Here is a 24278-nt window from a genome sequence, read left to right on the forward strand (position 1 = left end):
GCAGTACCTAAGTGAGTTATCAGATTTGCCAGGAATAACCTTAATTGATATTTTCCTGTTTCTGGTATTAAAGTAACTAAACCTATGCCAAAGCTTTTAGTCTGAGCAAAATTTTAAATCGGCTTTGTTCAGCAATTTCCCAGCTTTCTAGAAATTTGCCTTGATTTCCTCAGATAAACACAGATATTCCAGTGCCTAAAGAGCTACACAGCAGACAATTGACAGAGGAAGGGAATGGGTATATAATTTCAGAAAGATGCAGAAGCCTTATATATGCAAGAGTCTATCTTCCTAAAATAGTGTAACCCAAATTCTTCTCCATATTAGCTCTAATCTTCCTCAAGTGTCTAAGAATGAGAATAAGATAGTGAAGGAGCCCCTCCAATGCATTCTGTTTCCTTATGAACGTGACTCAGAATAATTCAGGTAAAGTCCAAGAAGTCCTAAGAAAGGCCACAGATCCTACCCAGAATTCATTAGATTTTAACATTTAATTGAAAGTTGAATGTCTTTAATATGCAAAGCTAGAATTACTCATGTTTTTGGAAGATGACAGAAGGTGATCAAAATATTTCAGAATATTTTAATTGGAGAAAAAAAGTCTTTTCATGATAACTTTGAAGAAAATACGCTGCAACAATCAAAATGGTTAAAGAACCTTAGTGATTTTATCCAGAATACTTCCTGTCATAGGAAAAATGTAAATTGCATTTAGGTTTTATGGAATGCTTGTGGCAGTGGAACTTTAGGGAGAGAGGGCACAGTGGGAGGTGAATAGGAATAGAATTTGGCAAATTAAACAGTAAATAGAAAGTGGTTTTCCTGAGTCAGTAAACCTCTCTCGTATAGCATAATGCCATTCCCTAAACCCAAATCATAATTCATCCTCTCTGCACCTCATGGTTGGCTCAACAGAAAGAAGAGCCCACATGAAAACCCCTTTACAGACTTCTGATTATGGGTGAAAACATAAAACAAGTAGTTCATAGGCAGCAGAATTAATGAAGCCTGATTTCCCGGCTTTGTGCTTCACGGATGTAGCCTCTGGTGCCTACCAAAAGGTGAACTCAAATTGATGTCAATGAGTCCAAAAGTTACTGGGGAGTGGAAGTAACAGGGAACATGGGAACATTAATCTTGCTTCCTTTGAAAACCTAAGCTAAAATATGAAAAAGGTAAATTATTAAAAGGTCTTGTGAGCAATAAAACTAAGATGAATGAATTTTAATAATATATAACAAAATATATCCTCGCATGTTACATTGTGCATTTATCTAAGGAACACAAAAATCTATTAGAGAATTCTGATTTCTACTTTCAAACCATTTATCAAGAATATTTATTAATATTACTCTTTAAAATACTAAGTTTGAAGTCCTAAGAAGGCACTGCTGTCTTTATATTTTATAGAGAAGTGGTAGTTTGCCTGAAAGGCTAACAGCACAGGAGTGGGAAGCAACAAAACCAAACTTTACCTGGCCCTTTCCCGTGCTGCATCTTCCCGTGCTTTCTCTTTCTCTTGCCTCTGCTGCTCAATCCGTGCTTCCTGTTCTTTCCGTTTCATCAGCAGCTCCTCAACTCGGGCTTGCCGTTCTGCCTCCAGGGCTCTCTTACGCTCCTAGTCAAAGGAAAATAATTTCTAATCTTTCCTTTAAGAAAAAAAAGGAACTAAAAATGGAAGCTGTATTTTAAAACATCTCTTTATAGAATTTTCTTATTTTCATGATGGCATGAGAACTGCACTTCTATTAGATAGAGAAATAATAAGAAAATAAGAGTGAATTCACAAGTCTGAACACAGATTAAAAATACAGTTGCATGAACTAAGCTACACATTAATTGGGCATACATTTTGCTCATCCTGAAAAAGTCTATCCACTAAAAAAACTGTATTAATCAATTAATGAGAATATTTAAAAACATTTTAAACATCCTAAAGGATAAAGGTGATGTGGAAACAAAATATGCTCTCACAGAGTATTAATATTTTAATCATGATTCTAGAACTGTCTGAATGTTGGTCTTGTAAAACAGGAGTTTTGAGTGTATATTTTTGTTCTATCACTGAATATACAATTCCTTTCTCACTACTCAATTTTCACTTGATTCTGACTGTAATTAAGAGCTACACAATTGAATTGTAAACTTCTCTGATAGATTAGCTACAACCATATCAGCAACAAATGTAAAAGTAAACCATATTTGAAATTTTATACTTAGATAAGACATTTATGAGTAGACATACCAAGTTAGTGAGTTTTACTATATGAAAATGTGATTATTTGGTCTAGTTGAGCAGGCTGGGGAGCACTGAATTTTTAACATGTTCTTGAAATCCTTATCTTACTGAAAAAACTAGTCTGCTTTGTATGACAGACTAAATAAATATCTTTTTAAAATATATTCCCTGCCACAACCTCCCTGTCTGTAAGTACGTGTCACTACACTAACAAATTATTTTCCTTTCAGAAGACACTGCAAGATTTCATTAGCACAAATCAAAACTTGCTGTAATGATGAACATTTTAAATGATTAAATAAGGTGCACTGTATTTTTAAACACTGGCTTTACAAAAATTTGCATATATTAAAAGCAGAAAACATTAATCTTATACTTTATTTCAAGAAATGTCAAGAAATGAAGAGTTACAAAAATAACACTGAACACTTTTTTCCATGCGTAGCATTTTCTGTTAGTGACTATGATCTTAACCACACTGTCTTCAACACCACACGCAATATGGCTTTATTATGGGTAAACAAAACTGTGGCCTTCACAGTAATTCTTTTTTTTTTTTTTTTTTTTTTACATAAAGTTTCAATAACAGCATTGCATAAATACATTAACTTCCTTCTTAATAAAATAAAAAAGAAAAGATACAGCATGCTTTATTACAATTTACAATTAAATAGACAAGAATGCGAACAGCTCTATGAAAAATACCCAGTGCATTGTAAAAATGAGCACTGGTTGTATTGGACATTCCTTGCAAAGACCTTCAGGATTGCATTTGAAAACAGAGTAGCGTGGCTTGCTCATTTTGAATTAGGTACCAGTGCTATTAAATGGAAAAGCATGTCCAATCTGAAAAAAACTGTGATCCCATAATTAAAAGTTAAAATATGCTTGATGGAAGGAAAGGTATAAAGACGAACGTGCAGAATCTGGCACTGGAAAGAAGCAAGCAGATTTTACTGGATGGGTCTGAGATATACTAGAAGTTTACAAAGACATTGTCCAGGCACATAACAGAAGCATGCCAATTTTCAGAGATACTGAAATGATGCAACATTTTTAGATTCCTTGTGATTCTAAAAGATGCAGTTCCATACATAGTGAAGCCCAGCACTGCTACAGTAAAATTAGTGTAAGCTAGTTATGTTTAGAAATGTTGTGTTTTTCCAATGTTTGAGGGTTTCTTTGCATCAAGTTAAATTCTGTATAAACTTATAGGCCAAAACACTGTTATTATTCACCTCAATTCACTGAAGTGGAATGAAGGGTTTGTTCATATTTGTATTAACTGCTAAAAAGGTGTTACGGTGGGAGTGCGTCCAGCTCCATCACTGTGTAGCACAAGACCTCTCCGAGAGGAATATGCATTGTTTTATAGAGAAGGACAGCAGGGGCAGCTACTGTACACGAAAAACACATAGCAGGAAGCCATCAACTTGATCCTTGGTCTGGCAGAAAGAATATGGACAGAAACGTGTTGTAGTAAGTGGGATTTAGCACCGAAAGCTTGCATGCAGGGTTAGAGCCAGTTTAACTACAGAAGCTCCTAATGCCTAGGTAATCTGGGAAAGGACTAGAAAAGTGGCAGAGACAAAGAACTAAAAACACCCAAAATCCCAGAAAGGGACTCCAGGAAGGCTGCATTCTGGAATAAGGGAGGATGGATAATTATAATGGATAACCAGGATCACTGAGGTCAGTTCTCTTCATACACAGTATGGAAGGGTACATTTCACTGAGAACATGCCACAAAATCAATCTTTGGAAATCCAGAAACTTTTAGTGATGGATCCTCTTTAAAAAACGTTTTATCTAGCACTTTTGGAGTGCCCTGCGTCTCAACAATGGCTTCTGAGCAGCTGAAGCCAGAAAGGTGCTGCACTTCTCAACAGGGAGGAAGAATCAGCTGCTAACAATTCGTACTGAGCTGTGAAGGAAGCTGGATTAGATTTTCACAGGTGAACTATAGTTGTGGTGACCTGAGGCATGTATACAGAGAGAGGAGGAGTTTACATAAGAAGAAAACTGATAGTTTAGATTCTAACATACAGAACAACGCCAAAAAGTGGATGTGTGAGGTTTGGGAAGTCTAGTATTGGAAGGATATAGACAAAAAAAATATAGGATTTCAGGAACACAAACATTTGCTTTGTGGTTTTCAATGGCCCTGTAAAAAGTGTGATAATTATGACAGTAGGCATGTGATAAAGCATAGTTTTTCTGTTTCTTCTCAAAGTTTTAGGTGTTACTAAAATATAATGATTTTCTTATAACAGAATAACAAATACTAATTTTTTAAAAAGCTTAAGACAGGCATGAATCATCTACCCAGCATGTATACAACCTGAGCTATCTAGACTTTAAGACTTACCTTTCTCCCTCTGGTTGTGGAAACATTATAAAAGAGGCATATACGAGAGTAATCTCTTTTGAAGTTGCATAAAGCAGGTAAGACAGAAACTAACAAAGACTGCAGAGCCAAAATTAAAATAGATATTAAATGTATATAATTAAAATATGTATTTCACTGTTCCCCTACAACTAGAGATAAATTATACCTGTACAGCTTCATCACGTGCTTGTTTTTCCTCTTGCCTTCGTTGACGCTCTTCTTGTAATTCATTTAAGCGTTGTTCATATTCTTTTAGTTTATTCAACACATCATGACGTTTGTTCTGAGCTTCTAAGGTGTTTATAAATGCAATTTCATTTACCTGCAATTAATCAGAAAGTGTAAAGATCTGAGGAGTTAAAATAAATTGTGTTGTTACTGCATTTCATTCCAAACACTTCTGAAACTTTCATGGACAGGAAGAGGCAGACAGTATATTACTCCCTTTTACATGCCACTATTTCTTCAAAATTCTTTTAATCTCAGTACAGTAGTATTTATTACTCCAGACAAATATTTATGTGAGAGAACAAGACTCATTTTATATACATTTACTTTATGCTTTCCAATATACTGAAAAAATTGTATATATAAAATGATTAGGTATGGCAGTCATATGATCAATCTCATTGACTATAAAGGAACTATTAACATTTAAATACTTAAGTTACTGTTCCCAGCTTTAATCATTTAAAAATAAAATATAGCTTCATTTAGACTAGGTTACAACTATTCTAATGTGTTTACAATATGGACACCAGTCTTTATGTATATGAGCTGGACTTAAGGGAGTACTTATATATGTGAATTGAACATGTGTAAATATTTTATACCCTGTCATCCTTCATCATTCACTTGCAGAGAACAATACCACTGTAAAAAGCATGTCAGTTAAAAACAATTCTCAGACATTGATACAGATGCTCAAAATCCTGCATCTTTACGTAAGGTTGCACAAGGTTCTCCTATCAGCTGCAGGTAAGGTCCTCAGTGGTTTCCTCCGAGCATTACGATGCAAAAGATGTGGGCTCTCCGTCTTTCTCGGCAACATGCTTGTTTGACGGCCTTAGACAAGTTATCTAACCTGTGCAGCTGTGACCTGAGTCTACCCCAGGACTACTACAAAGTATAATACAGTAAGACTACTAACTCACTGCACGAGTGAAATATTTTAATAAAACAGGAAGACATATTTACTCATTTGTGCTGTCTTTTGCCCTAAAGCCCAAAGACTGATGCGCTCAAATTCTGTCCCGTCCCCCCAAATTAGCAAGTACAAGTGATAGTGGCATATTTCCACTGATAGAGGATGAAATGTTTCCCGGTTTACATTGGTTCTCCTTCTGCAGGAAAATCCAGTGTACTGAATGGCTGCCTGTGCTCTGCTCTGTATATACAGCAGCACAGGTCACCAAAGGAATTCCTTTGATCTTACTATATAAGGCCTAAGTTTTATTTTACTTTCACCACAGAAAATTAAATTTCAATTTCTAATTTCCACCAAACAGTAGAGAAATTTTAACATTGAAAACTATAATATTTCCCGATATTTGATAATTAACCTGATGAGGCATTCCACCAGAACATTTTTTTGAAAACTACCAAGCTGAGCATAGGGCTTTATTCTCCCTCCCCCCCCCTTTTTTTTTTTTAAAAAAAAACAGGAGAGTCTGTGAAATATAAAAAAGAGAAATTGAATGATACCAGAAAACACGAAACTTTCATAAATAACAGGAAAATCTTCCTAATCTTCCCAGCAACAAGACTTTATTAGTTTCTCTCCAACTCAGGAAATTTGGAATGCGAAGACCCGACTGGATAAAACCCTTAACAGAAAAATGTGTAAGTGGTCATAGGATCCAAAAGGTCTTTCTATCTAACTTTAAAAATTATGAGTATCCATTGAATAAAAAAGTGAGAGTATGCATACTGTGAATAAGGAAAAACTAACAAGCTCAATTGTCCTAATATTTCATATTGGCATAGCCTATTTCACATACATTATTTTATTCACCCACTGAAGGACAGTACAAAATGCAGGAATTAAAAAAATATATATATGAAAAGGCTAAAAGTACTTTAATGTGTATATTAAAAATATCAAAAAATATCCTTTTCTACTACTTAGATTCATTAAAGTAATAAATATTTTGTCCTCTCAGCAAGAATGTTGAACAGAATTCTTGCCTGCTTTAGGCTTTAAAATGCAAATGCTCCAGAAATTTATATATAGCTGAAAAACCAAATTTTTATTTAACTTTATGCTGATTTTAGAACAAAAGTTATTGAATAAAATCACAAAAATATACTAGCTATAAACTATGTCAAAAACCAATGACTGAAATAGAAGTTCTTTTGTTGTACCCAAAGAGCATGCTCTATTTGTCTGAATTCGCAAAATAAATGCGTAGACAGAAGATCAATGGACAAACAACAGCTGATCACAGAAATGGTGCTAGGGTAATTTTTGTCACTCACTGGAATGCACTTACAGAATGGATTTCACAGTTCAGTACACAGGTAAGCAGTGGGAATTTAGAAAACCAACTGGGCAGCAGTCATCCTGGTCTTTCAGCTATACCACTCAGAGGCTCGTATTTCTGTAAAGCCTTCTCACCCAATTAAACCTTTACTTCCAGAACAGAAGAACCTCAAGAGGCAGCAGATCTTACACACTGAAACATACACAATACTTCAAACATCTGCTTAGCTGGGAATTATGGTAAGTGTGATTTAGTTAATATGATTATGGAAGTCACACTGGTGTAATGAAATAATAATGAAGGTAAGCATGTTAGACTGAATTAGGTAATCTAGAAACCATTTTAATCTAAGAGACAGAAACAGTGACTAAGTCAAAATGCCAGACCAATTTTGTTGTGCTTACGTTAAGCAACCAGGATGAACAGATGCAATCACAGCTGTGATACATGGTCATTATATAATGCAACACTTTGGTTTTTAAGAAGATGCATGTATCTTTACATGGGAAAATAATTCTTTAAAATAAAATATTTCATTTATGTTTATCAAAAGAATATGAATAAAGCAAACCAAAAAGCATTCACCTAAATGCTCATCTTATGAAACTAGGTATTAAAGTCAGAAAAGCACTAACAAAACACTTCTTAGAACAACTGCTGTGCGCTAACTGTAGTTTTATATTTATTTCTAACTGTTCAGCAATATTAACAGCATAAATCACAGCATCAGAACAACACAAACAGAATTTATGTTTAAGGACGCGGAATGCTGGATCCAGAATGGACATTTAACGCAGGAAGAAGGGCAATGAGCTCTCCCTACCTTGCACTCCACGTGCTGGAATACAGAGAATTTATACCCAGATCTGCTGCCGTTTACACAGGAATGCTAGTTACCACTGAAGATGCTACCACAAACTCTGGGTGGAACAGGAGAAGCAGGCTCTTTATTCCAACCCAGCTTTTCTTCCAGTCCAGCCCACCATGCTGTCTAACAACAGCTCATTAATTTTAAATTCATTTTAGAGGAAAAATTCTCTCTTTTAGAGGTTGGAGTTTATCTGCTTCACAGTCGACACTGCCTATAACGAACTTGCATCATCATTCTCAGACTACTCATGAACACTCTTGAGTTACAGAACATATACAAACATGATTATTAAATATTTTCCTTTAAAAGAAAATAACTTACCTTAGCTTCTTCCTCTTGTGCTTTTTTCACAATTGCTTGTAGCTGCACTTCACGTTTAAATTCTGCATGGAGTAATTTTTCCTCCATCATCCTGCGTCTTTGATCTAATAATTCTTCTTTCCATTTCCGTACATCTTTCTCCTATGTATAATTAGTGAATACATTAGTGATAGAGTAACTGAAATTTGATAGAGTAACTGAAGTTGGAGCCTGAATTTCCCTGACAATTTTCTAACTTTTTTCTTTTTCTTTTTCTTTTTTTTTAAAGATTTACAGTAATAAAACATTACAATACCCTACAAAAATCCTGCACTGAGATAAGTTTGACTCAAAGTACATTGATTTGTTAACTGCTTCAATTTGGCGAGTTTCAGCATTTATGTTGGATACACACAATACATTTCTGCTTTTACAGCACCTTCCCCAAATCCAAGACAGTACAGTATTTTGTCATCGATCTCACAGAAGTTCATGATTCAAAATAATGCCTTCTTTAATGGTATCAATAGTATTTTAGGTCTAATGTATCTAAAGTAAGACTGTACATAATGACAAAAGCTTTCTGCTTTAATACAAAGATGAAATAATCTTTACACAATATTCACTGAAGCTATTCTCAAAAATTAACCAGTATTTGCATAGTAAACATATCTGCAATAGGATCTGTTAAAAAAAAGTGCTGTTTTATGTAGAATGTTGCTCAAGACTAAAAAAAGCTGCAAACTGCCCATGAAACTGGATCCAGATCCATCTGATTGGATTTTTCCTCATCTTCTCACACACATGGATTATGGGTGAACACATCAGAACTTTTCTGCGTAACAGCTTAAAACCATTCATAGATGATAAGGAGACACTATTTAGTCTTGCCTTATAGGAATATTGAAAGTCTTTTTACATTTCAGACTACAGATATTTTCTTTCCGTCCCTAACTGCTTGCTGCAAAATAATTTCTTCCCATCACTATTCCTCCACTGCCAATTTTAAAACCTTTCACCACCTGTCCTGGATTCCTTTGTCTTTTTTTCCTTTGTTCTTTCTGTCTTCAGCCACCTCAGCAACTTTCCACCTCTTACATATCCTTTACGATACTGCCTTAATGTGTTCTAATCCTCCAAAAGTAAAATAGGCAAACAATCAAGAGGGTAAGATCATCAGATAATTGAGGTTGGAAAGGACCTCAGGGCTCAAAGAACTTCCTGCTCAAAGTAAGTTCAACTATGAGATCAGACCTGGTTGCTCAGTGCTTCATCCAGTTGGGTTTTGAAAACCTCCAGATATGAAGGCCACACAACCTCTCTGGGCAATCTGTTCCAATGTTTGACTGTCCTCATCGTGAAAAAGTTTCTTCATATGCCTGGTTGGAACTTCTCATTTCAATTTATGCCTGTTGACTCTCATCCTACTGCCATACGCCACTGTGAAGAGCCTAGCTCTGTTTTCTTGATGATCACCTTGTAGTTATTGGAAGGCTGTTAAGTCCCCCAATCCATTAATCAATACAAATAGGAGGAAAAAAAGAAGAACAACATATAGGCCTTTCATTAAGCTGATTACTTTGTACACTTTTTCCCATTAGACTGTAAACTCTGGCAGAGCATCCACATCTTCTGAAATGTCTTTATAGCCCACATCACAACAGGGGAATTAACCTAGAATGAGATCTTTTTATTTTGTTGCTATCATCATCATCATCCTAGATTCCTACAAATCCAGGTCATTTCTCTGATGCATGAGTCATCTGTGAAAACTATGTGAACATAGATCCAGAGGCAAGCTTCATTTCACTGCTAGTTTTAACTCCTAACATTGCTGGACCATTTGGGGAAAGTAAAAAGAAGCTCTTCCGAAAGGCACCAATCTGGATCCGTCTTATTACAGAATGCTTACCCTCTCCATTAATTTTTGAAGCTTCAGTGTTTTTTCCTCTCGTAACTTTTCTCTCAGCTGCTGCGCTTTCATTTGTTTCTCTTCATGCTTCTTTTTGGATTCCGCTATTGTTCTTTTAATACAAACAGAGCAGAACAAGCTAGTGAGACATTATCTGACAATGTTGCAAACATTTCTATGTCATTTTCAGTAAGGGAAAACAAATAGGCCACTAGACTGCAATCATTTTCCCCAAATGTAAATATTGTCCTTTTAGTCTTAAAACCTTTATTTACTGAACCAGGTAGCATGAACCAAGCACACTATGAAAACAATATACTGATTGCTGTAACACCTTCCACCTACAGACTTAAAGAAAGTAGATTTACGAGCAGTTTCATGCAACTATGAGTTTGGTTGCTTGGTTGCTTTTCATTGGCTAATCAAGACAGGTAACAGTTCTCAGACCTTTTGCGTGATGGTGACGAGAGTTTCTCATGCATGTGTATTCCGTGGCCAGGTGGGCGTGCAGGCTCTTCTTCTACTCTGTCTCCCCAAGAATTATTCTGGCGCCATGACTCACGGGCTGTACAGAAAGAAAACAAAGACTCTGTTCTGGGAGAAGTGCAGCTAATAAGGCCTACTTGCTTTTGAAGTTCTCTCTCAGCTGGATTCTCTGGAGCCTATGTAAGGTGCAAATTCAGACTGAAGCATCTCTAATCCCTATGCATTTTCAATGATTAATGATTTTATTAGGCTTTTACCCAAACGTTAAGATAAAACTGGATAACAAATTTCAAAATTCTGAGGGAGAAGACAGCTGACAAAGATCAATGACACACACAGACAAGGCAAACACACAAGTCCATCTTTCCTTCAGAAATAACATCATTCCAAGTGATGTTACTTTTGATATTTAGATGTTAGGACTTCTAAATTCATAAGCAGGCATGAGAAAAAATGGCATTTTCCTAAATTCGCTAGTGTTTTAAGTTAAATATGTTAATATATGAAAGTTTACCTTCATAATCTGCCAGGACATCATTCCAGTCCATAGATATACCACAGAAAGATATGCTTCCATTGCCCATGCTAGCCTGAAATTGAATATAATCCAGATAGTAAGAACATAATCCTTGACGTGCAAGTGAACACGCATATTAAACAGTGCCAATTCAGTCATGTTCAGCAGCGTTTCCAAATTGAATTAGCCGAAGGCAAGCATGCTGCTCCTGCTGTTTCTGACAGCAGGAACAGAGACTACGGCTTCACTGAGTGTGGCTCTTCCAAGGTAGCAGCGAGAATAACAAGTGCCAGCTCTCTTGGGCTCTCACAGAAGTAGGCGGCAGCACAAGGGCTGCAACATCCAAGGACTTTGTACCACTCAGCAGCACGGTGCTACTGTGGGCAGCCGCACACTTTCGCCAAAGCCAGCCCGGAATTTCAGAGGCCCTACTTAGGAAGTGTTACTCAAATTGAGTAAAGGTGGCAGAATTCAGCCTATGCTAAGTAAGTTAAACATGTTCTTGAAAAGGAAAAAACAGAACCCATTCAAGGCAGCACAATTTGCTCTTCACAGAACTAATAAAATACATTGCTGATTCATTACAAATTTCCTCCTGCAATTACTATCATTGCTTTAAGTTATATAGACTCTTTCCAAATAAAATGCTTCTATTTCTTGCCAGTTAATCTAGATAATTAATTGCACTATAGTAATGACAGTAGAGGAAGTTTAGTATGATTAAATATACCTTAGACAGTATGTTACAGGTATTACATGATAGCATTTAGTGCATTTGCATGTAAAACAGGTTGCATTAATGCCCAAAAGAACAAACAGGAACAAATTCTGTATAAATATTCTGTTGACATCCACGACAGCTTAGAGATGGGTACTCTAAAATAAAGCCAACACTCACAGAGAAGTCGCTATCATTGTCAGTCTCAATATTAATGTCATTGTTTTCCTCTGCTTCAATCTCTCTAGTTAACTGCTCCTCTTCTGCAATAGCACTAGCAATGGCTTCTTCATTTGCCTTTTCCAGGCGGTCTGCTAACTCTTCTTTCTTAGCAAGGACTTCTGCCATAGACTGTAAAGAATACCAGAAACAAAACAAAAAAAAACCCCAAAAAATCAGAACTGGACACAAAAGTAGTTTTCATACAGTTAACATGAATTATATTACATTATGATCAACTTCTAATCACTTCTATTTCCTTACTGCTGAAACAAAATCTAAACACAAAACCAACTAAAAATGTTGGCAGTTATTAACTAATTTAATGGCTAAATGAAATGCCTAACGAACTAATTATCCTTTACATCACACCAAAGCATATTACATGAACACTGTCATTAAAAGCAACAATGGCATTTCTTCTCTAGTTAGTACCTTTCAAATACTTTGCTAGTCCTGTGGACTAAGCAAAGCATACTCTGAAACATTAATAGCAAGCCCTGCTGCATCACCAGAAAAGGAATCATGCTCCAAATGCATGCAATGAAAATTAGCAAATGAAAATGGACCTGCAGAAGAACTGTATCTGGAAAACTTTACTGTAATACCACTGAACCTCAGGCTACACTTGTCTTTCAATATGGACGGCAAGAGAGCAGGGCAAGAACAGCAGCCTGACCGTGCTTACCAACCGAACTACAGACATATCCCTCGTTGTTAACGAACCTTCCCCTACTCCAATGTCCAGTATTAACTGGTTGATTTCCACTGCAGCTACAAAAATGAATGTGCTAAGATACATAAATCAGTGTTCAAAGCAATCTAATCTGGAGTAGTAAAATGTTTTCAAGAGACACAGGTCCCACCAAACTGTAAGCATCAGGAATTGTTAATTGAGAATCTGATGAGATGCTAAAAATCAACTCTTTCTAAAGAAAAGCAGATATTTGACTGGCAAATTACCTAGCAGTGGTACATTTTATTAAAGATGTTAAAAGGAAAGTGATTTACAGGAAAACTTCTGCAAATCAGAATTTTAATCTAGTTTCTGAAAACAACACTGGAAATACAACCTGGATTTTACATGGCATTACTGTAATTCTCCACTCACAACAATCCTGAAATACCCAAAATCTGCAGACTTCTACAGAACACGGACATTCTTTATAGGGAGCTGCATTAAAAACAGAATACTGACTTGACATTTGTTGTTTCAGAATGGCAGTCTTCATAACTGCTAGTTGTACAGGAAGACTCAAGAAAGCAGTTCAGTTAGTCTTAAAAGGTAAGGAGATCTCCTACATTTGTTTCCAAGAGAATTTTGATATCCCATATGTTTCCAGTCTGAATAATTAGTAAAACTAGAATAGGAATTTAATTTGAGCCTAACTTAAATGATTTAGTGAAAGGAAATGAAAAATTATGGCCATGATGTATGTAAAAAAAAAGTAAACAGAGCATAGATCCTTCTATTCCAAATAATGCATTGACATACTTCCAGTCTAATTCAGAAACTTTACTGGAATTAAACTCTGCAGTAAAAAGTATCTGAAAAATGCAAAAAAATATTTTTTCTACAGTAAGTACTCTACAGACTTTTCCACAATTTCTGTAACAGGCTAATGATAAACACAGTGCAAAGCAGAAGGGTAAAACTACAGCTTATATTTATTATTTACTCAAACATCTTGTAAGATTTCTTACCAATCTGGCAGCACTCACATTTGAAATATCTGAGGGATCCATTTCACTTTCAGTTTTAGCTTTTCCTGTTTGATGCTGATCTATACTATCACAGATCAGGGAGGAAGCTTCAATCTGTAGACTTTCTAAAGTACAGTCAATACTTGTGAGAACCGGAGGCATCTCAGAAAGCGTTTGTAAGGAACCTTCTTGCAACAGTGTGCCAGTGCTTCCGCTGTCTTCTGATGTGTGTGCTGTGAACTAATAAGAGACATCTGCAAAATTAACCAAATGCAACAGACTGATTTTTTAAAGTCACCAGAGTGAAAAAATATTGCAGCCTTACTGTGAGTGGTACAAATAACTCTACATATAGTCATTTTCAGTTGCTCATAACTTTGCAAAAGTTGGATTTTTCCATCCAAAATTTTCTATGCATGAGGTGTCCCTAATGCTCACTTTTTCATAAGCATGTGAAACCTGTCCAAAGCATTGTAAAATACACGGCTCATCTTACAATTTTTACCATTGCCTATTTGTGCCAAGGTCTTAATACATTCCCACAAATTAAATTAAAATAGCCATTTTTAAAATTCTTTTTCAGTCTTGCCAATAAATAAAAGTTCTTGAGAATATTGCCATTAGAAAATTTTCTAAAGAAAATGTTGTAAGACTTTTTTAATATTAAAAATGGTTCAAAATTATGCTAACCTGAGTCCTCTCAGCAAGAGCATGTTCAGACTGATGTAAAGGATCTTCCTGTAGAAGCTCCATGCTTTTGGATGCACTGCTGCCATTGAACGAACTGCTAAGCTTATTCTCTGATGGTGAGGAAACTGCATTTTCTTTGTCACTGTCACCTTTAGACTTTAGTGATTCTGCAATTACAGGTGTTTTTGTTGCCAAAGCTGTGGACCGAGATCGAACAGGCCTTCCACGCTGAACTGTTTCCCAACCCTCTGCATCCTTCCGATCTACATAAAAAAACAAAACACCCCATTCCAAAGAAGAGAGACTCATAAATACAGTTTTCCAAAGGCATTATAAGCAACTATATTATTGTTGTATTACACAAGCTTATGACAGAAATGTTCTCTTTAAATTTAAACCAAAATCAGTGAAATACTCGTTAGCAATACTTTTGCCTTCAAGGAGTGCTGTTAGTTTCAAAAACACTGAATAACTCTATTGACAGGACCACTTTTGCTACTTCAAAAAGCCAAGTTACGAAGATAGCCACATCGAAAATGGTGCAAGATACTTGAGCTTTTCATGCCTAGGCTGCTGTTACAAGAAATGGTAAAGTACAAGAAAGCAAGCAGATTCTTGTTCTCATATGTAGCAAGTCACACAGGAGGCCTTTTCCGAAAGTGCAAACCTCTGCAAGCACAGACATAACTGCATGTCTCAGTGTGGAAAGTATTATCCAAAATGTGCCTTACTACTCCACCAAAATATACGTATTTACTTTTTCCATTTTTTTCATCCTGATAATACACTAATCTGTGTCAGCTTTCAGAAAATTTCTTTCGCTGGATTGCAGGAAATAGCAAAATGTTGCTACAGTGGGACGGCAAACCGAAGGACAAATCAGAAGAGTCAGGTTTTTTCAATTTACTTTGATGACTGAATAGCTGTTACGTGTGAATGCTGATCAACATTTCTGATGTCTAATCTTGGTACATACCTAAAAAGCCTTCAAAGTTACATTTGTCTGCCAGAAGTATCAAGTCTAAGGTGTGTTCAGGTTTCTAGCATATCAAGGAGAACCTCCTCTCCATATATAACATTTCTGTTGGCTCCCATTACTATCAGCACATAAGTTCCAATACATCTTGAAAAGACTATAAGTGATTCTTTCATGACCAGATGGTGCAACAGGTAAGCTCACATGTCTCTTTTTGCAGAACAAAGGTTCATATGGGTGACACCACAAAAAGAAGCCTAAATTTAACTACTTTAAATCAGTTTTAATTTCAATAATTACAATGCTTTTAGAATATTCCCTTTTATAAGAGAACAAATTAACAAAGCATTTTCAAATTTGGCACTTGAAGAAAAACAGCATGGCAAAATAAATCACGAAGACAAGTATTCTGTGAGGAATTGTAATTTTCAAAACACACAGCTCTATCTTTTATGAAGACTATGATCAATCATTTTATTCTAAAACAGCAAAGAAAATCACTATCAAAAGTGTGTGAAATGAAATATTAGAGTTTGGAACTAATCCATTAATAAAGGGAATGATCAATAAAAATATTTAATAAAATGCTGAAATTATGGAAGAAAATAATTGAAAAAGCATCTTAGCATAAGAATAGGTTAAAAATGGCAAAAACTCAGGAACTAACTATGCACAATATTTTACAATATACTTTTGGCATAAACTGTTTTTAGGATCATTAGTACAAAAGAAGGAGAAGGGTATGGGAGATCATTTTTGCCTGGAGGAAAAAGAAATCATAAAAATAAAATTAAATCCTCAGTTTACTTACGGAAAAAAATTTAGATTAGTATAGAACTGATATGACAAAACATATTGTCTGAGTATTTCTAAAGCCTGAACTAAAAGAGATGGTCCTGCAGCTCAGGCACAAAGGTCAGAAACAAAGTATTAAAATTTAACAAATATGATGAGTTGACACCATTGTCAAAAAAATAATTTGAAGCACTCTAAAGTGGTTGAAAGACTGAACGATTGGTATATTTTAATGAATTGCACATTACCAACTCAAAGATTGGCTTAAAATTTGTGTTTCTAGAGATACAATTTTTAAAAGCAGTAGGTAAAATGGTTAAAAAAATACCAGATGCGAGTGTTATGCTCTGTAAAAATACTGCCTGCTTCAGGATCAACACACACATTATGGGTGAGCTACAAGATGTGAACCATCTTTATAGACTTCCAATAACATATATATATACACAGATCAAAACCCATAGGGAGATGAGCGAGTAAAATACTTTTTCCTCCTTTTAGAACACGTGTGCTTATTTTAAATTAATTTACAGTACATAAAAATGATTTGTATTAACATCCACTTTCATGATCAAAAATCCTTGAGTCTTTTTTTTTGATTTCCCTCCAGGGCATGTTTCTGTACCAAGCTTAGAACAAATACAAAAATTCTGGTACCAACTCTTTCACTAGAAGTGCTAAACCACAAAACACTGCACTGGCACAATCCTGGGATTACCAATAAAAAAGATAATTTTAGCTAGAAGATAAAAGCTATACACCCAATAGCCAAATCTTTGTTTACAAGTGCTTGAACCGACTTTCAACATCAGCAGTAGCCAGGCAGGCTGGAAACTAGCCTAAACCAGGACTAAATCTTAATAGCTTTGCCACTCTTGGCATCTATCATTTTGCAAACATTAAGTGCACATTTAATTACAGGTTTCTTTTAACCTCTCAGGAGAAAACACAGCAGACTAGAGCATCGGCTGGTGTAAATTGGAAATCACCAGTAAAGTCGACTGAACTGTACTGAAATATATCTTAGCTGTGCAGCTCATACAATAGCTGTTTTTATACAGCTCAGAAACAGCTTAATGTTTATGATTAGCATTAAAATAAGAACTATAAAATTGTCCACAAATTTTTAACAGTGCTGATGACAGATGCAAAAAGCTACTTCAATTTGATATTTACTGTTGAAACTATTTTACTTTAAAATATACAGCTAATTTTCTAAAGTAAACAAAATCCCCAAACCTTGTGCGAATGACTGTAGCTGATCTCTTCAGAATACTGATGGTAAGCACAGATAGCATTCCTCTACAAAAGGCCTTTCTATGTTTACTCCCGCTACATGCCCTTGAACACCCTGCAGTATGCCCCACTGATTAGACAGGGCCATGGCAGTGGCAGTCAAGAAGATACGGATTCTGGTTTTTGCTTTACCACAGCCTTTCTATTTGACCCTTGAGAGTGACTTTCATTCACTTAACTTACATTTCTCCATCTTTATATGGAAAAAATACTATTTACCTACGGGACCAAGCAATCTAAACCTATTACCCTTTCTGAGACGACTCTTTCTCCAGTAATACCCCAGAAGTAGGAAACAGGGCCTTAATTCTGCAAGAATCACCGACAGATTTACTGGAGAAAACCCTAAGCACGCAGACTGTGCAGAGCACGGCCCTGCATTCGGTGGGACAATTCCGACTGCTTCAGCCCCTCGCAGATGACAGCTCTACCTACTGCAGTGACCCCTAAAGCTGGAAGGACCACAAAGACTTTCCCATATACAGCTTGTGATAAAATTTGGCACCAGTCACTGTATTTCTGTTTTTCACTGCGAAGCAATGAAATACGAACAATGGAGACACCATGCAAAAGGCCGCTAAAATCCACCAAAAAACCCTACTGTTTTACTGCAGCAGATTTTTGGGTTGGGATTCCTTTTGTTAGTCACATACTAAGATTGTTGCAAGATTTCACTGCTACTTGTTTACAAAACTGAAGTCATCTTACACAAGACATCTTTTCTAAATTAAAAAGTAAGACCAGGAGATACCCTCTGGTAATACCCACTGTCTAAAGATAATCTTACTTAAAAAGATATTAAAAAAATCCTTGCTTGCCTTGCCTAGCTGACCCCTTGTTTCCAGGATGTCTGGAGATGCATAGCATATTTCTATTTACTCTAAAATGATAAAGTTAAAAGAATAAAAAGTATTTAGAGAGTGACAATGCCATAATCATGCTCATTACAATAAGGAGGAATCTTTCAGTAAAATCTACATGTACTCAGTTATAAATTCATATTTGTTTACTGTCAAATCCATAAGATAATTAGATTAAAGTCTCAAGTAAAATTTAACAGCACAGAAGTGCATCTTCTGTATTTGAAAGAATATTGTTTGGTGAATTCTTCAAATTCAAAACACAAAACATGCATTCAGCGCATTGAAATATTCAGCATCAGTTTAACAGTTTTAAGCCATCTAACAACTACCTGTGCTCAAGAAGCCACTTTTTCATTTTAACTCATTAATCAGTTTTGTATTTAGTCATCTTCAGGCATTCTGTTTTTAACAAAAAAATTGCAAAACTAACACATTTACTGATATTGGATGACATAGCTCCTAATCTGAAGTACAATTAATACTCACTAGAGCATCACTCTTTCTTCACTTTTTTTTTCCTCCCCCCATAAGGCTGGAGCTCTTTTCATATAGCCCAGTAGCCATCTCCACATGCTAAGTATCACATGCTGGGTTTGATTACTTGCCCAGTTTTGTTAATGAATAATTCATTTGACTACCTTGATCATTCTCTAGTTTCATTTGAACTTCCCTGTCCCTGCTTGCTCTTGCATTACATGGAAGTGACAAGCCATCTGTTATCTTGAGGCCCTTACAGCCACCAGGGCCTTATTCTTTCAAAGTTGCTCCATCTGGAAGAAGTGCCCAAGCAGCCTTATTGGTAACATCAATAAAATAAATCTATCCAAGTATGTGCAGTCTCTTGGGAGCTCTACCTCATGAGATTTGTGCTTCCTCTTAAAAATCTACTTGCAAGTAATGTACTACCAGAGCCTACTTGACCTTCCCCATTCATTACTAATCTTAACCCCCTCCATTCTTTAATCTAAGGTAGTATTACTGTATTTGAGAGGCACTAGCGAAAACTGTGGGTTAGTTAAGAATCTGAAAGGAAACCTAGAAACATGAACTCAGAAGAAACACAGGTACAGGGAAGAAGACATGAAAATTTGAATAATAAAGGAAATATAGAGAAAATATAGTGAAGCAGGAAGCAGTAAATTTATAAGTCATAACAAGAAATAGTGAGTACAGAGGCATGATTTTCTAAAGATGTAAATTTTCAGACTACCTTTAATGATCAACTAAAAATACAAGAGAATGGAAAAAAGAGAACAAATGTAAAATTGTCAAATGAAATTGTGTCTGGGAATTTGACAACCCCGTCAGGAATAAACTACCCCATGGTGACATTCCTGTAATTTGTTCTCAATATACAGAAGAGTGAAAGACAATGTTTTTTTCAAATACATGAAAACATTGAGGGTAGCAGTGGGTTTAATGAGGAAAGCAGGATAAGATGGTATAAACTCATCATAATCATGCATATGAGAAACACTCATTTAAAGAAATATCTGGAAAAATAAAGCATTTTCTCTCTCCCTAAGGACATTTATATTTGGAAATTCCATCAACCATAAAACAGTATCATACCACTTGTCCACTCCACAAAAACACTGTGAAGCTTAATGATAGCGCTGTTTGAAATCACTAGGGAAAAACTGCTTTAGGGAACTCTCAGCTCTCTAAGGCCCAGCTGGGCTTCAGAGCAGGCAGGAGAGCATTACAGGATGGCAGGAGGAATCCTCCCACAAGACCTGAAAGTAGCTCCCAGCTGTGAGTGCTGGTGAATGGGCAGAGCAACTGACACACAAGCCTCATACCTGCTTCAATAATGCATGTGAAGAGCCGCTGAAACTCCCTCTGTGCAAACTTCACAAACCCTCTTGTGCTCCGCTCAGCGAGATCAGCGTGATTCTACCCTGTCTAGTGCCCTCCATATAAAGGATAATATGTAAAGAGCGTCTGATTTATTATATCCACAACATTACAATTCACCTATCAGAAAATCATTTAAGTTCTCCAGTGTCAAATGTCAGAGAGAAGAGATTGATTCTTAAGAGTTAGTAAAGCCTCTAGAAAGAATGATTGTTCTTTCTAAAACGGAAATGTTTCAGGTCTGAATCTTATAGTGCATTTGATTTAGAGAATTACTGAAAGCATATAGGCCAGTACTACAGGACCAAGTGGTTTCGCTCTTTTTGGAGCTCATCAGCTGTAGGTAACGGCCTATAAAACACAGCACAGCACTGATTCTTCAGCCCTTTAAAATTTTAAAATTAACATAAGGGTAGGGTGTTTTGTTTTCCTTTTAGCCTCTTAGAAAGACATTATCCATATGAAAGTGCATGCCAGTTTTATTCCTTGAGTAGTTCATGAAATCCTCTATACCCAAGAGAATGCCAAATAAAGATATTTCAGCAACATCTTGGAGTCTGTCACTCTCTAATACAAGAGGTAATCAACAGAAACAGGTCTTTCTTATAAAAAGCTTCAATGGATGACAAAAATTAAACATGGAATTACACTTTTAGTTAGCCAATTACATGTTTAGTTCAGCCAGACTGCTACTGTACTCAGACCAGCTCACTACAACTAAATCCTGCAAGATGTTCACTTGTGCAGACAGCAGCAATCAGGATCCATGCAACAACCATTTTCGGAGTATGCTTTTGGTTATTTTCTAAGCATAGAAATTCATGCACTACTGAACTCAGTTAAATTAAATTGCAATATATTTAAAGATATTTCAGTTCCATGAGTGCATGTTTCCAAACCACTGTGCATGATTTCTACTACCACTACATTGAATGTCTAACTATGTTAAATTAATAGATTTTCTTCCAGTAGTTTTTCTTTTTGAAAACCAAATTACCAACAAGTCTTTTTAATTTTATCAAAATACCCATTTCTACAAGCTGCCTGCTGTTTTTGCAGAACATTATTTCAGTCCACACATGAAAAAAGTAAATGGGAAAAATGCATCTCTGAAGAAAACCTCATGGTTCCAGTGTGTGCAAAGAAACAAAGTAAGTTTACAAATCAAATGGTAAAGGTTTTTATATCTGCGACAAAACAAATCTATTCTAGAACAAAACACTGCAACTTTAAGCGTTCTCCAAGGAGCGCCTTTGGAGAAAGGGAAAGAACCTATAGCTAAATGTGGTAATTCTTGTACTCAATGAAGGAAAAAGTATCCATTATCACCTCAGCACACTACTAATGATCGGGTCTCCGTGATCACATAAAACTAACTCGAGCTCTTTTGGAGAATCCTCAACACGTACTACCCTTCTGAGGTCATCTGAATACTTTTTTTCATTTAAGCCTGGAAGTCACAGCATTTTGTTTTCAGCTGTGATCCTGACATCAATAATGAAGCGAAGATTTTGTCTCAATTTTTTCTCAAACTTACCTATCAAAATAAAAATGTAAGGCTGCAAAAATCTTGTATCTTGATACTCGATTTAAATCTTAAGGTTGTATTTTGTAGAATTAGACTTAATTGTGTTTTGAAAATAGGTCATCTCATTCTGAACTAACTTTACACCATACAGGCAGTGGAAAATAACTTAAGCCACCTAAAGAGACTTGCCGTTTTTCCGTGATGACTTCTGTGTTGAAGCTGGCAGACAGGCTTGTGCCGTTGCCAGGTCAGGATTGGCAGCTTTAGCTCCATGGTTGGCTTTTACCTTATCAGCCCAACTTACGCCAGCAGGAGCCAGGCGTGTTGCAGCGATCGTCACTGAAGGGTTCCTAAATGAAAGTCATAGCTGTTATTAGTTTCTAATCAAATAACAGAATGATTCATTAGAAAATTTATCAGCACACTCTTTCCTTAATCTTGCCTTTCCCTGTCTCAGATTAAGAGCTAGCTCCAAAAACTAGAACCTACTAGCAACCAACAGAAAGCGCCTGTTCTAGTATTCTTCACACAGACTACCTTGTTTTCATTTCTCTTTTAACACTTTCCAAAGTTGAAAACTGTAATTCTTGAATACTGATATCTTGAATATTTGTAACGACACTGTTGTATACTTCTGACTGTTTCTGTCTCCAGTCCCTGTACTTTTCCTAGTTTTTCTACATCCTTCTTGGGAAGACATGACGATGACCAACGGTACAAGCTACATGCTTTGAACTTCTACAGTGTGCAGCACTATCCTTGCTTCTGTCGTTTATTCCTCTCCTAACAATTCCTAACAGTCTAACTGCCAAAAATTTCCCTAATACCAAGCAAGTCTAAACCTTTCATTTCCATCCTATTTTCTCAAACACACACAAAAACTGTGTTTTTCTGTCTATATCTGGTGCTCTGCGGTACTGAAAGCATTCTAGAATAACAAGCAGGGAAGAAAAGAATGGTATGTAAACACTGGAAAATCTTAACAAGACTAAGGAAAAACATTTTCAAAATACTGTAGGCATCTAGTGTTGCCTTGCTTTGAGTCATAAGCAGACTGAGTAAGAGAAAAGTCTGCAAGTCTACAGAAAACTTATTTTGCTATTAGCTGCTTTAGCACACAGAGCTGCTAACTATTTCTCCATGATGGTGAAAAAGTGTAACCCTTAAATTAAAAAATAGAACAATTATTTGCAAATAAAACAGTCCAAGTAACAATAACATAGACTTAGCTACAAAAAAGGGCTGAGCTGAAAGACTGAATTATGTTGGCTGTTGTTTGTTTTTACTAAAATAAGAGAGCTTTCTATTTCCTCCATACTCAAATTTTTGCTTTGATTGCCTGTGCATACTTTCTTCCCATTATCCCGTATTTAAGCAGACAACCCCTCAAACACTGTCTGGTTGGTATCAACAGCTGCAGAGAGACTAGCACTGTTGGAGCAACTTCTCCACCAAACATGGTTTGTAATACTTTTGTAGAAATATGTGATATCCAAAATCTAACAGAGCTGAATACTCAGAGACACTGACCAAATATTCTAATATTAGATCTCTGTTGAGGACATCATCATTACTTAGGAAAGAGCTATGGTATGTGCCCAAGATCCCAACAGACCAGACTGAACTAAAAATACACCCTGAAAAGAAAAGGATTTAAATAGGACACTTCAGTGCTTTCCAGAACCGGCAGAGACAGTGCTGCCCTAAAATGGTGTGTATGCGCATTTTTGTGCAACTCCTTTCACATAGTAATTTTCATTTTATCTAAGTAAAAGATGCATTATTATAATATTTAATATGTTCTGTGTTTAAATTAATATCAATTTTGCTATTCATCAAAATCACGATAATCTCATTTTACATTCATTCCTATTGATCAATATTTACTTCTTGCATATGCAGCTGGCCATTCACATTGCATATACAGGTAATTTTAAGATGTCAATTATGTACATTTTGACCTTTGTTTTGTCAAGGGAAAAGACTATTAAGCAGGTAAAATGAAATATGCTCATTGAATTTTTAATCTTTAGGTCTTTGGAATGACCAGTCGTTAAATATATAAGGAAGTAAGTAAAAAATTAACTCCTCAATAGCATTTTCTTTTTCAGAGAATGTGCTTTTATTTCATGAATGCAGATATTTGCATTCATATATGACTCAATAAACAACAGGCAAAACTATATTATTAATTACTATAAAAAATAGTATATTCAATAACTGTTTCAAATGAATCCATTCTTTTGGTTTAATAAACTTATGATCTGTTTTCATACCCAAAATTTAAACTTCTCCGAGCATTTGACGTCACAGTAATTCTATCTGTTGACGGACTTGGGATCACATGGCGTCCTGGAGACATTTTCTTTACTTCCCATGCTAATGAAGTAGGTCTGCAAATTCAGGGAAGAATGGCTTAAAAAACAAAATTCTCA

General features: G+C 35.8%; 1 protein-coding gene across 6 annotated transcripts in view; it reads right to left on the reverse strand.

Annotated features, from left to right (window-relative positions):
• The window catches only part of SCAPER (S-phase cyclin A associated protein in the ER), a 193762-nt gene that overhangs the window by 130231 nt on the left and 39253 nt on the right, over positions 1–24278 (reverse strand). For 5 of the 6 annotated variants that reach the window (XM_064517566.1, XM_064517564.1, XM_064517563.1 and 2 more), the window contains exons 7-17: positions 24120–24236; positions 22033–22193; positions 14529–14791; positions 13839–14078; positions 12096–12266; positions 11195–11270; positions 10642–10759; positions 10195–10306; positions 8304–8444; positions 4795–4950; positions 1476–1618 (exon numbers count right to left, since the gene is read on the reverse strand). In XM_064517566.1, the coding sequence (XP_064373636.1) occupies positions 1476–1618; positions 4795–4950; positions 8304–8444; positions 10195–10306; positions 10642–10759; positions 11195–11270; positions 12096–12266; positions 13839–14078; positions 14529–14791; positions 22033–22193; positions 24120–24236 (1698 nt within the window). The remainder of the gene's footprint in view (positions 1–1475; positions 1619–4794; positions 4951–8303; positions 8445–10194; positions 10307–10641; positions 10760–11194; positions 11271–12095; positions 12267–13838; positions 14079–14528; positions 14792–22032; positions 22194–24119; positions 24237–24278) is intronic. The other variant, XM_064517565.1, reaches the window with a different exon arrangement.

The sequence above is a fragment of the Dromaius novaehollandiae genome, chromosome 10 (genome assembly GCF_036370855.1).
Source record: "Dromaius novaehollandiae isolate bDroNov1 chromosome 10, bDroNov1.hap1, whole genome shotgun sequence".
NCBI classification, from domain to species: domain Eukaryota; kingdom Metazoa; phylum Chordata; class Aves; order Casuariiformes; family Dromaiidae; genus Dromaius; species Dromaius novaehollandiae.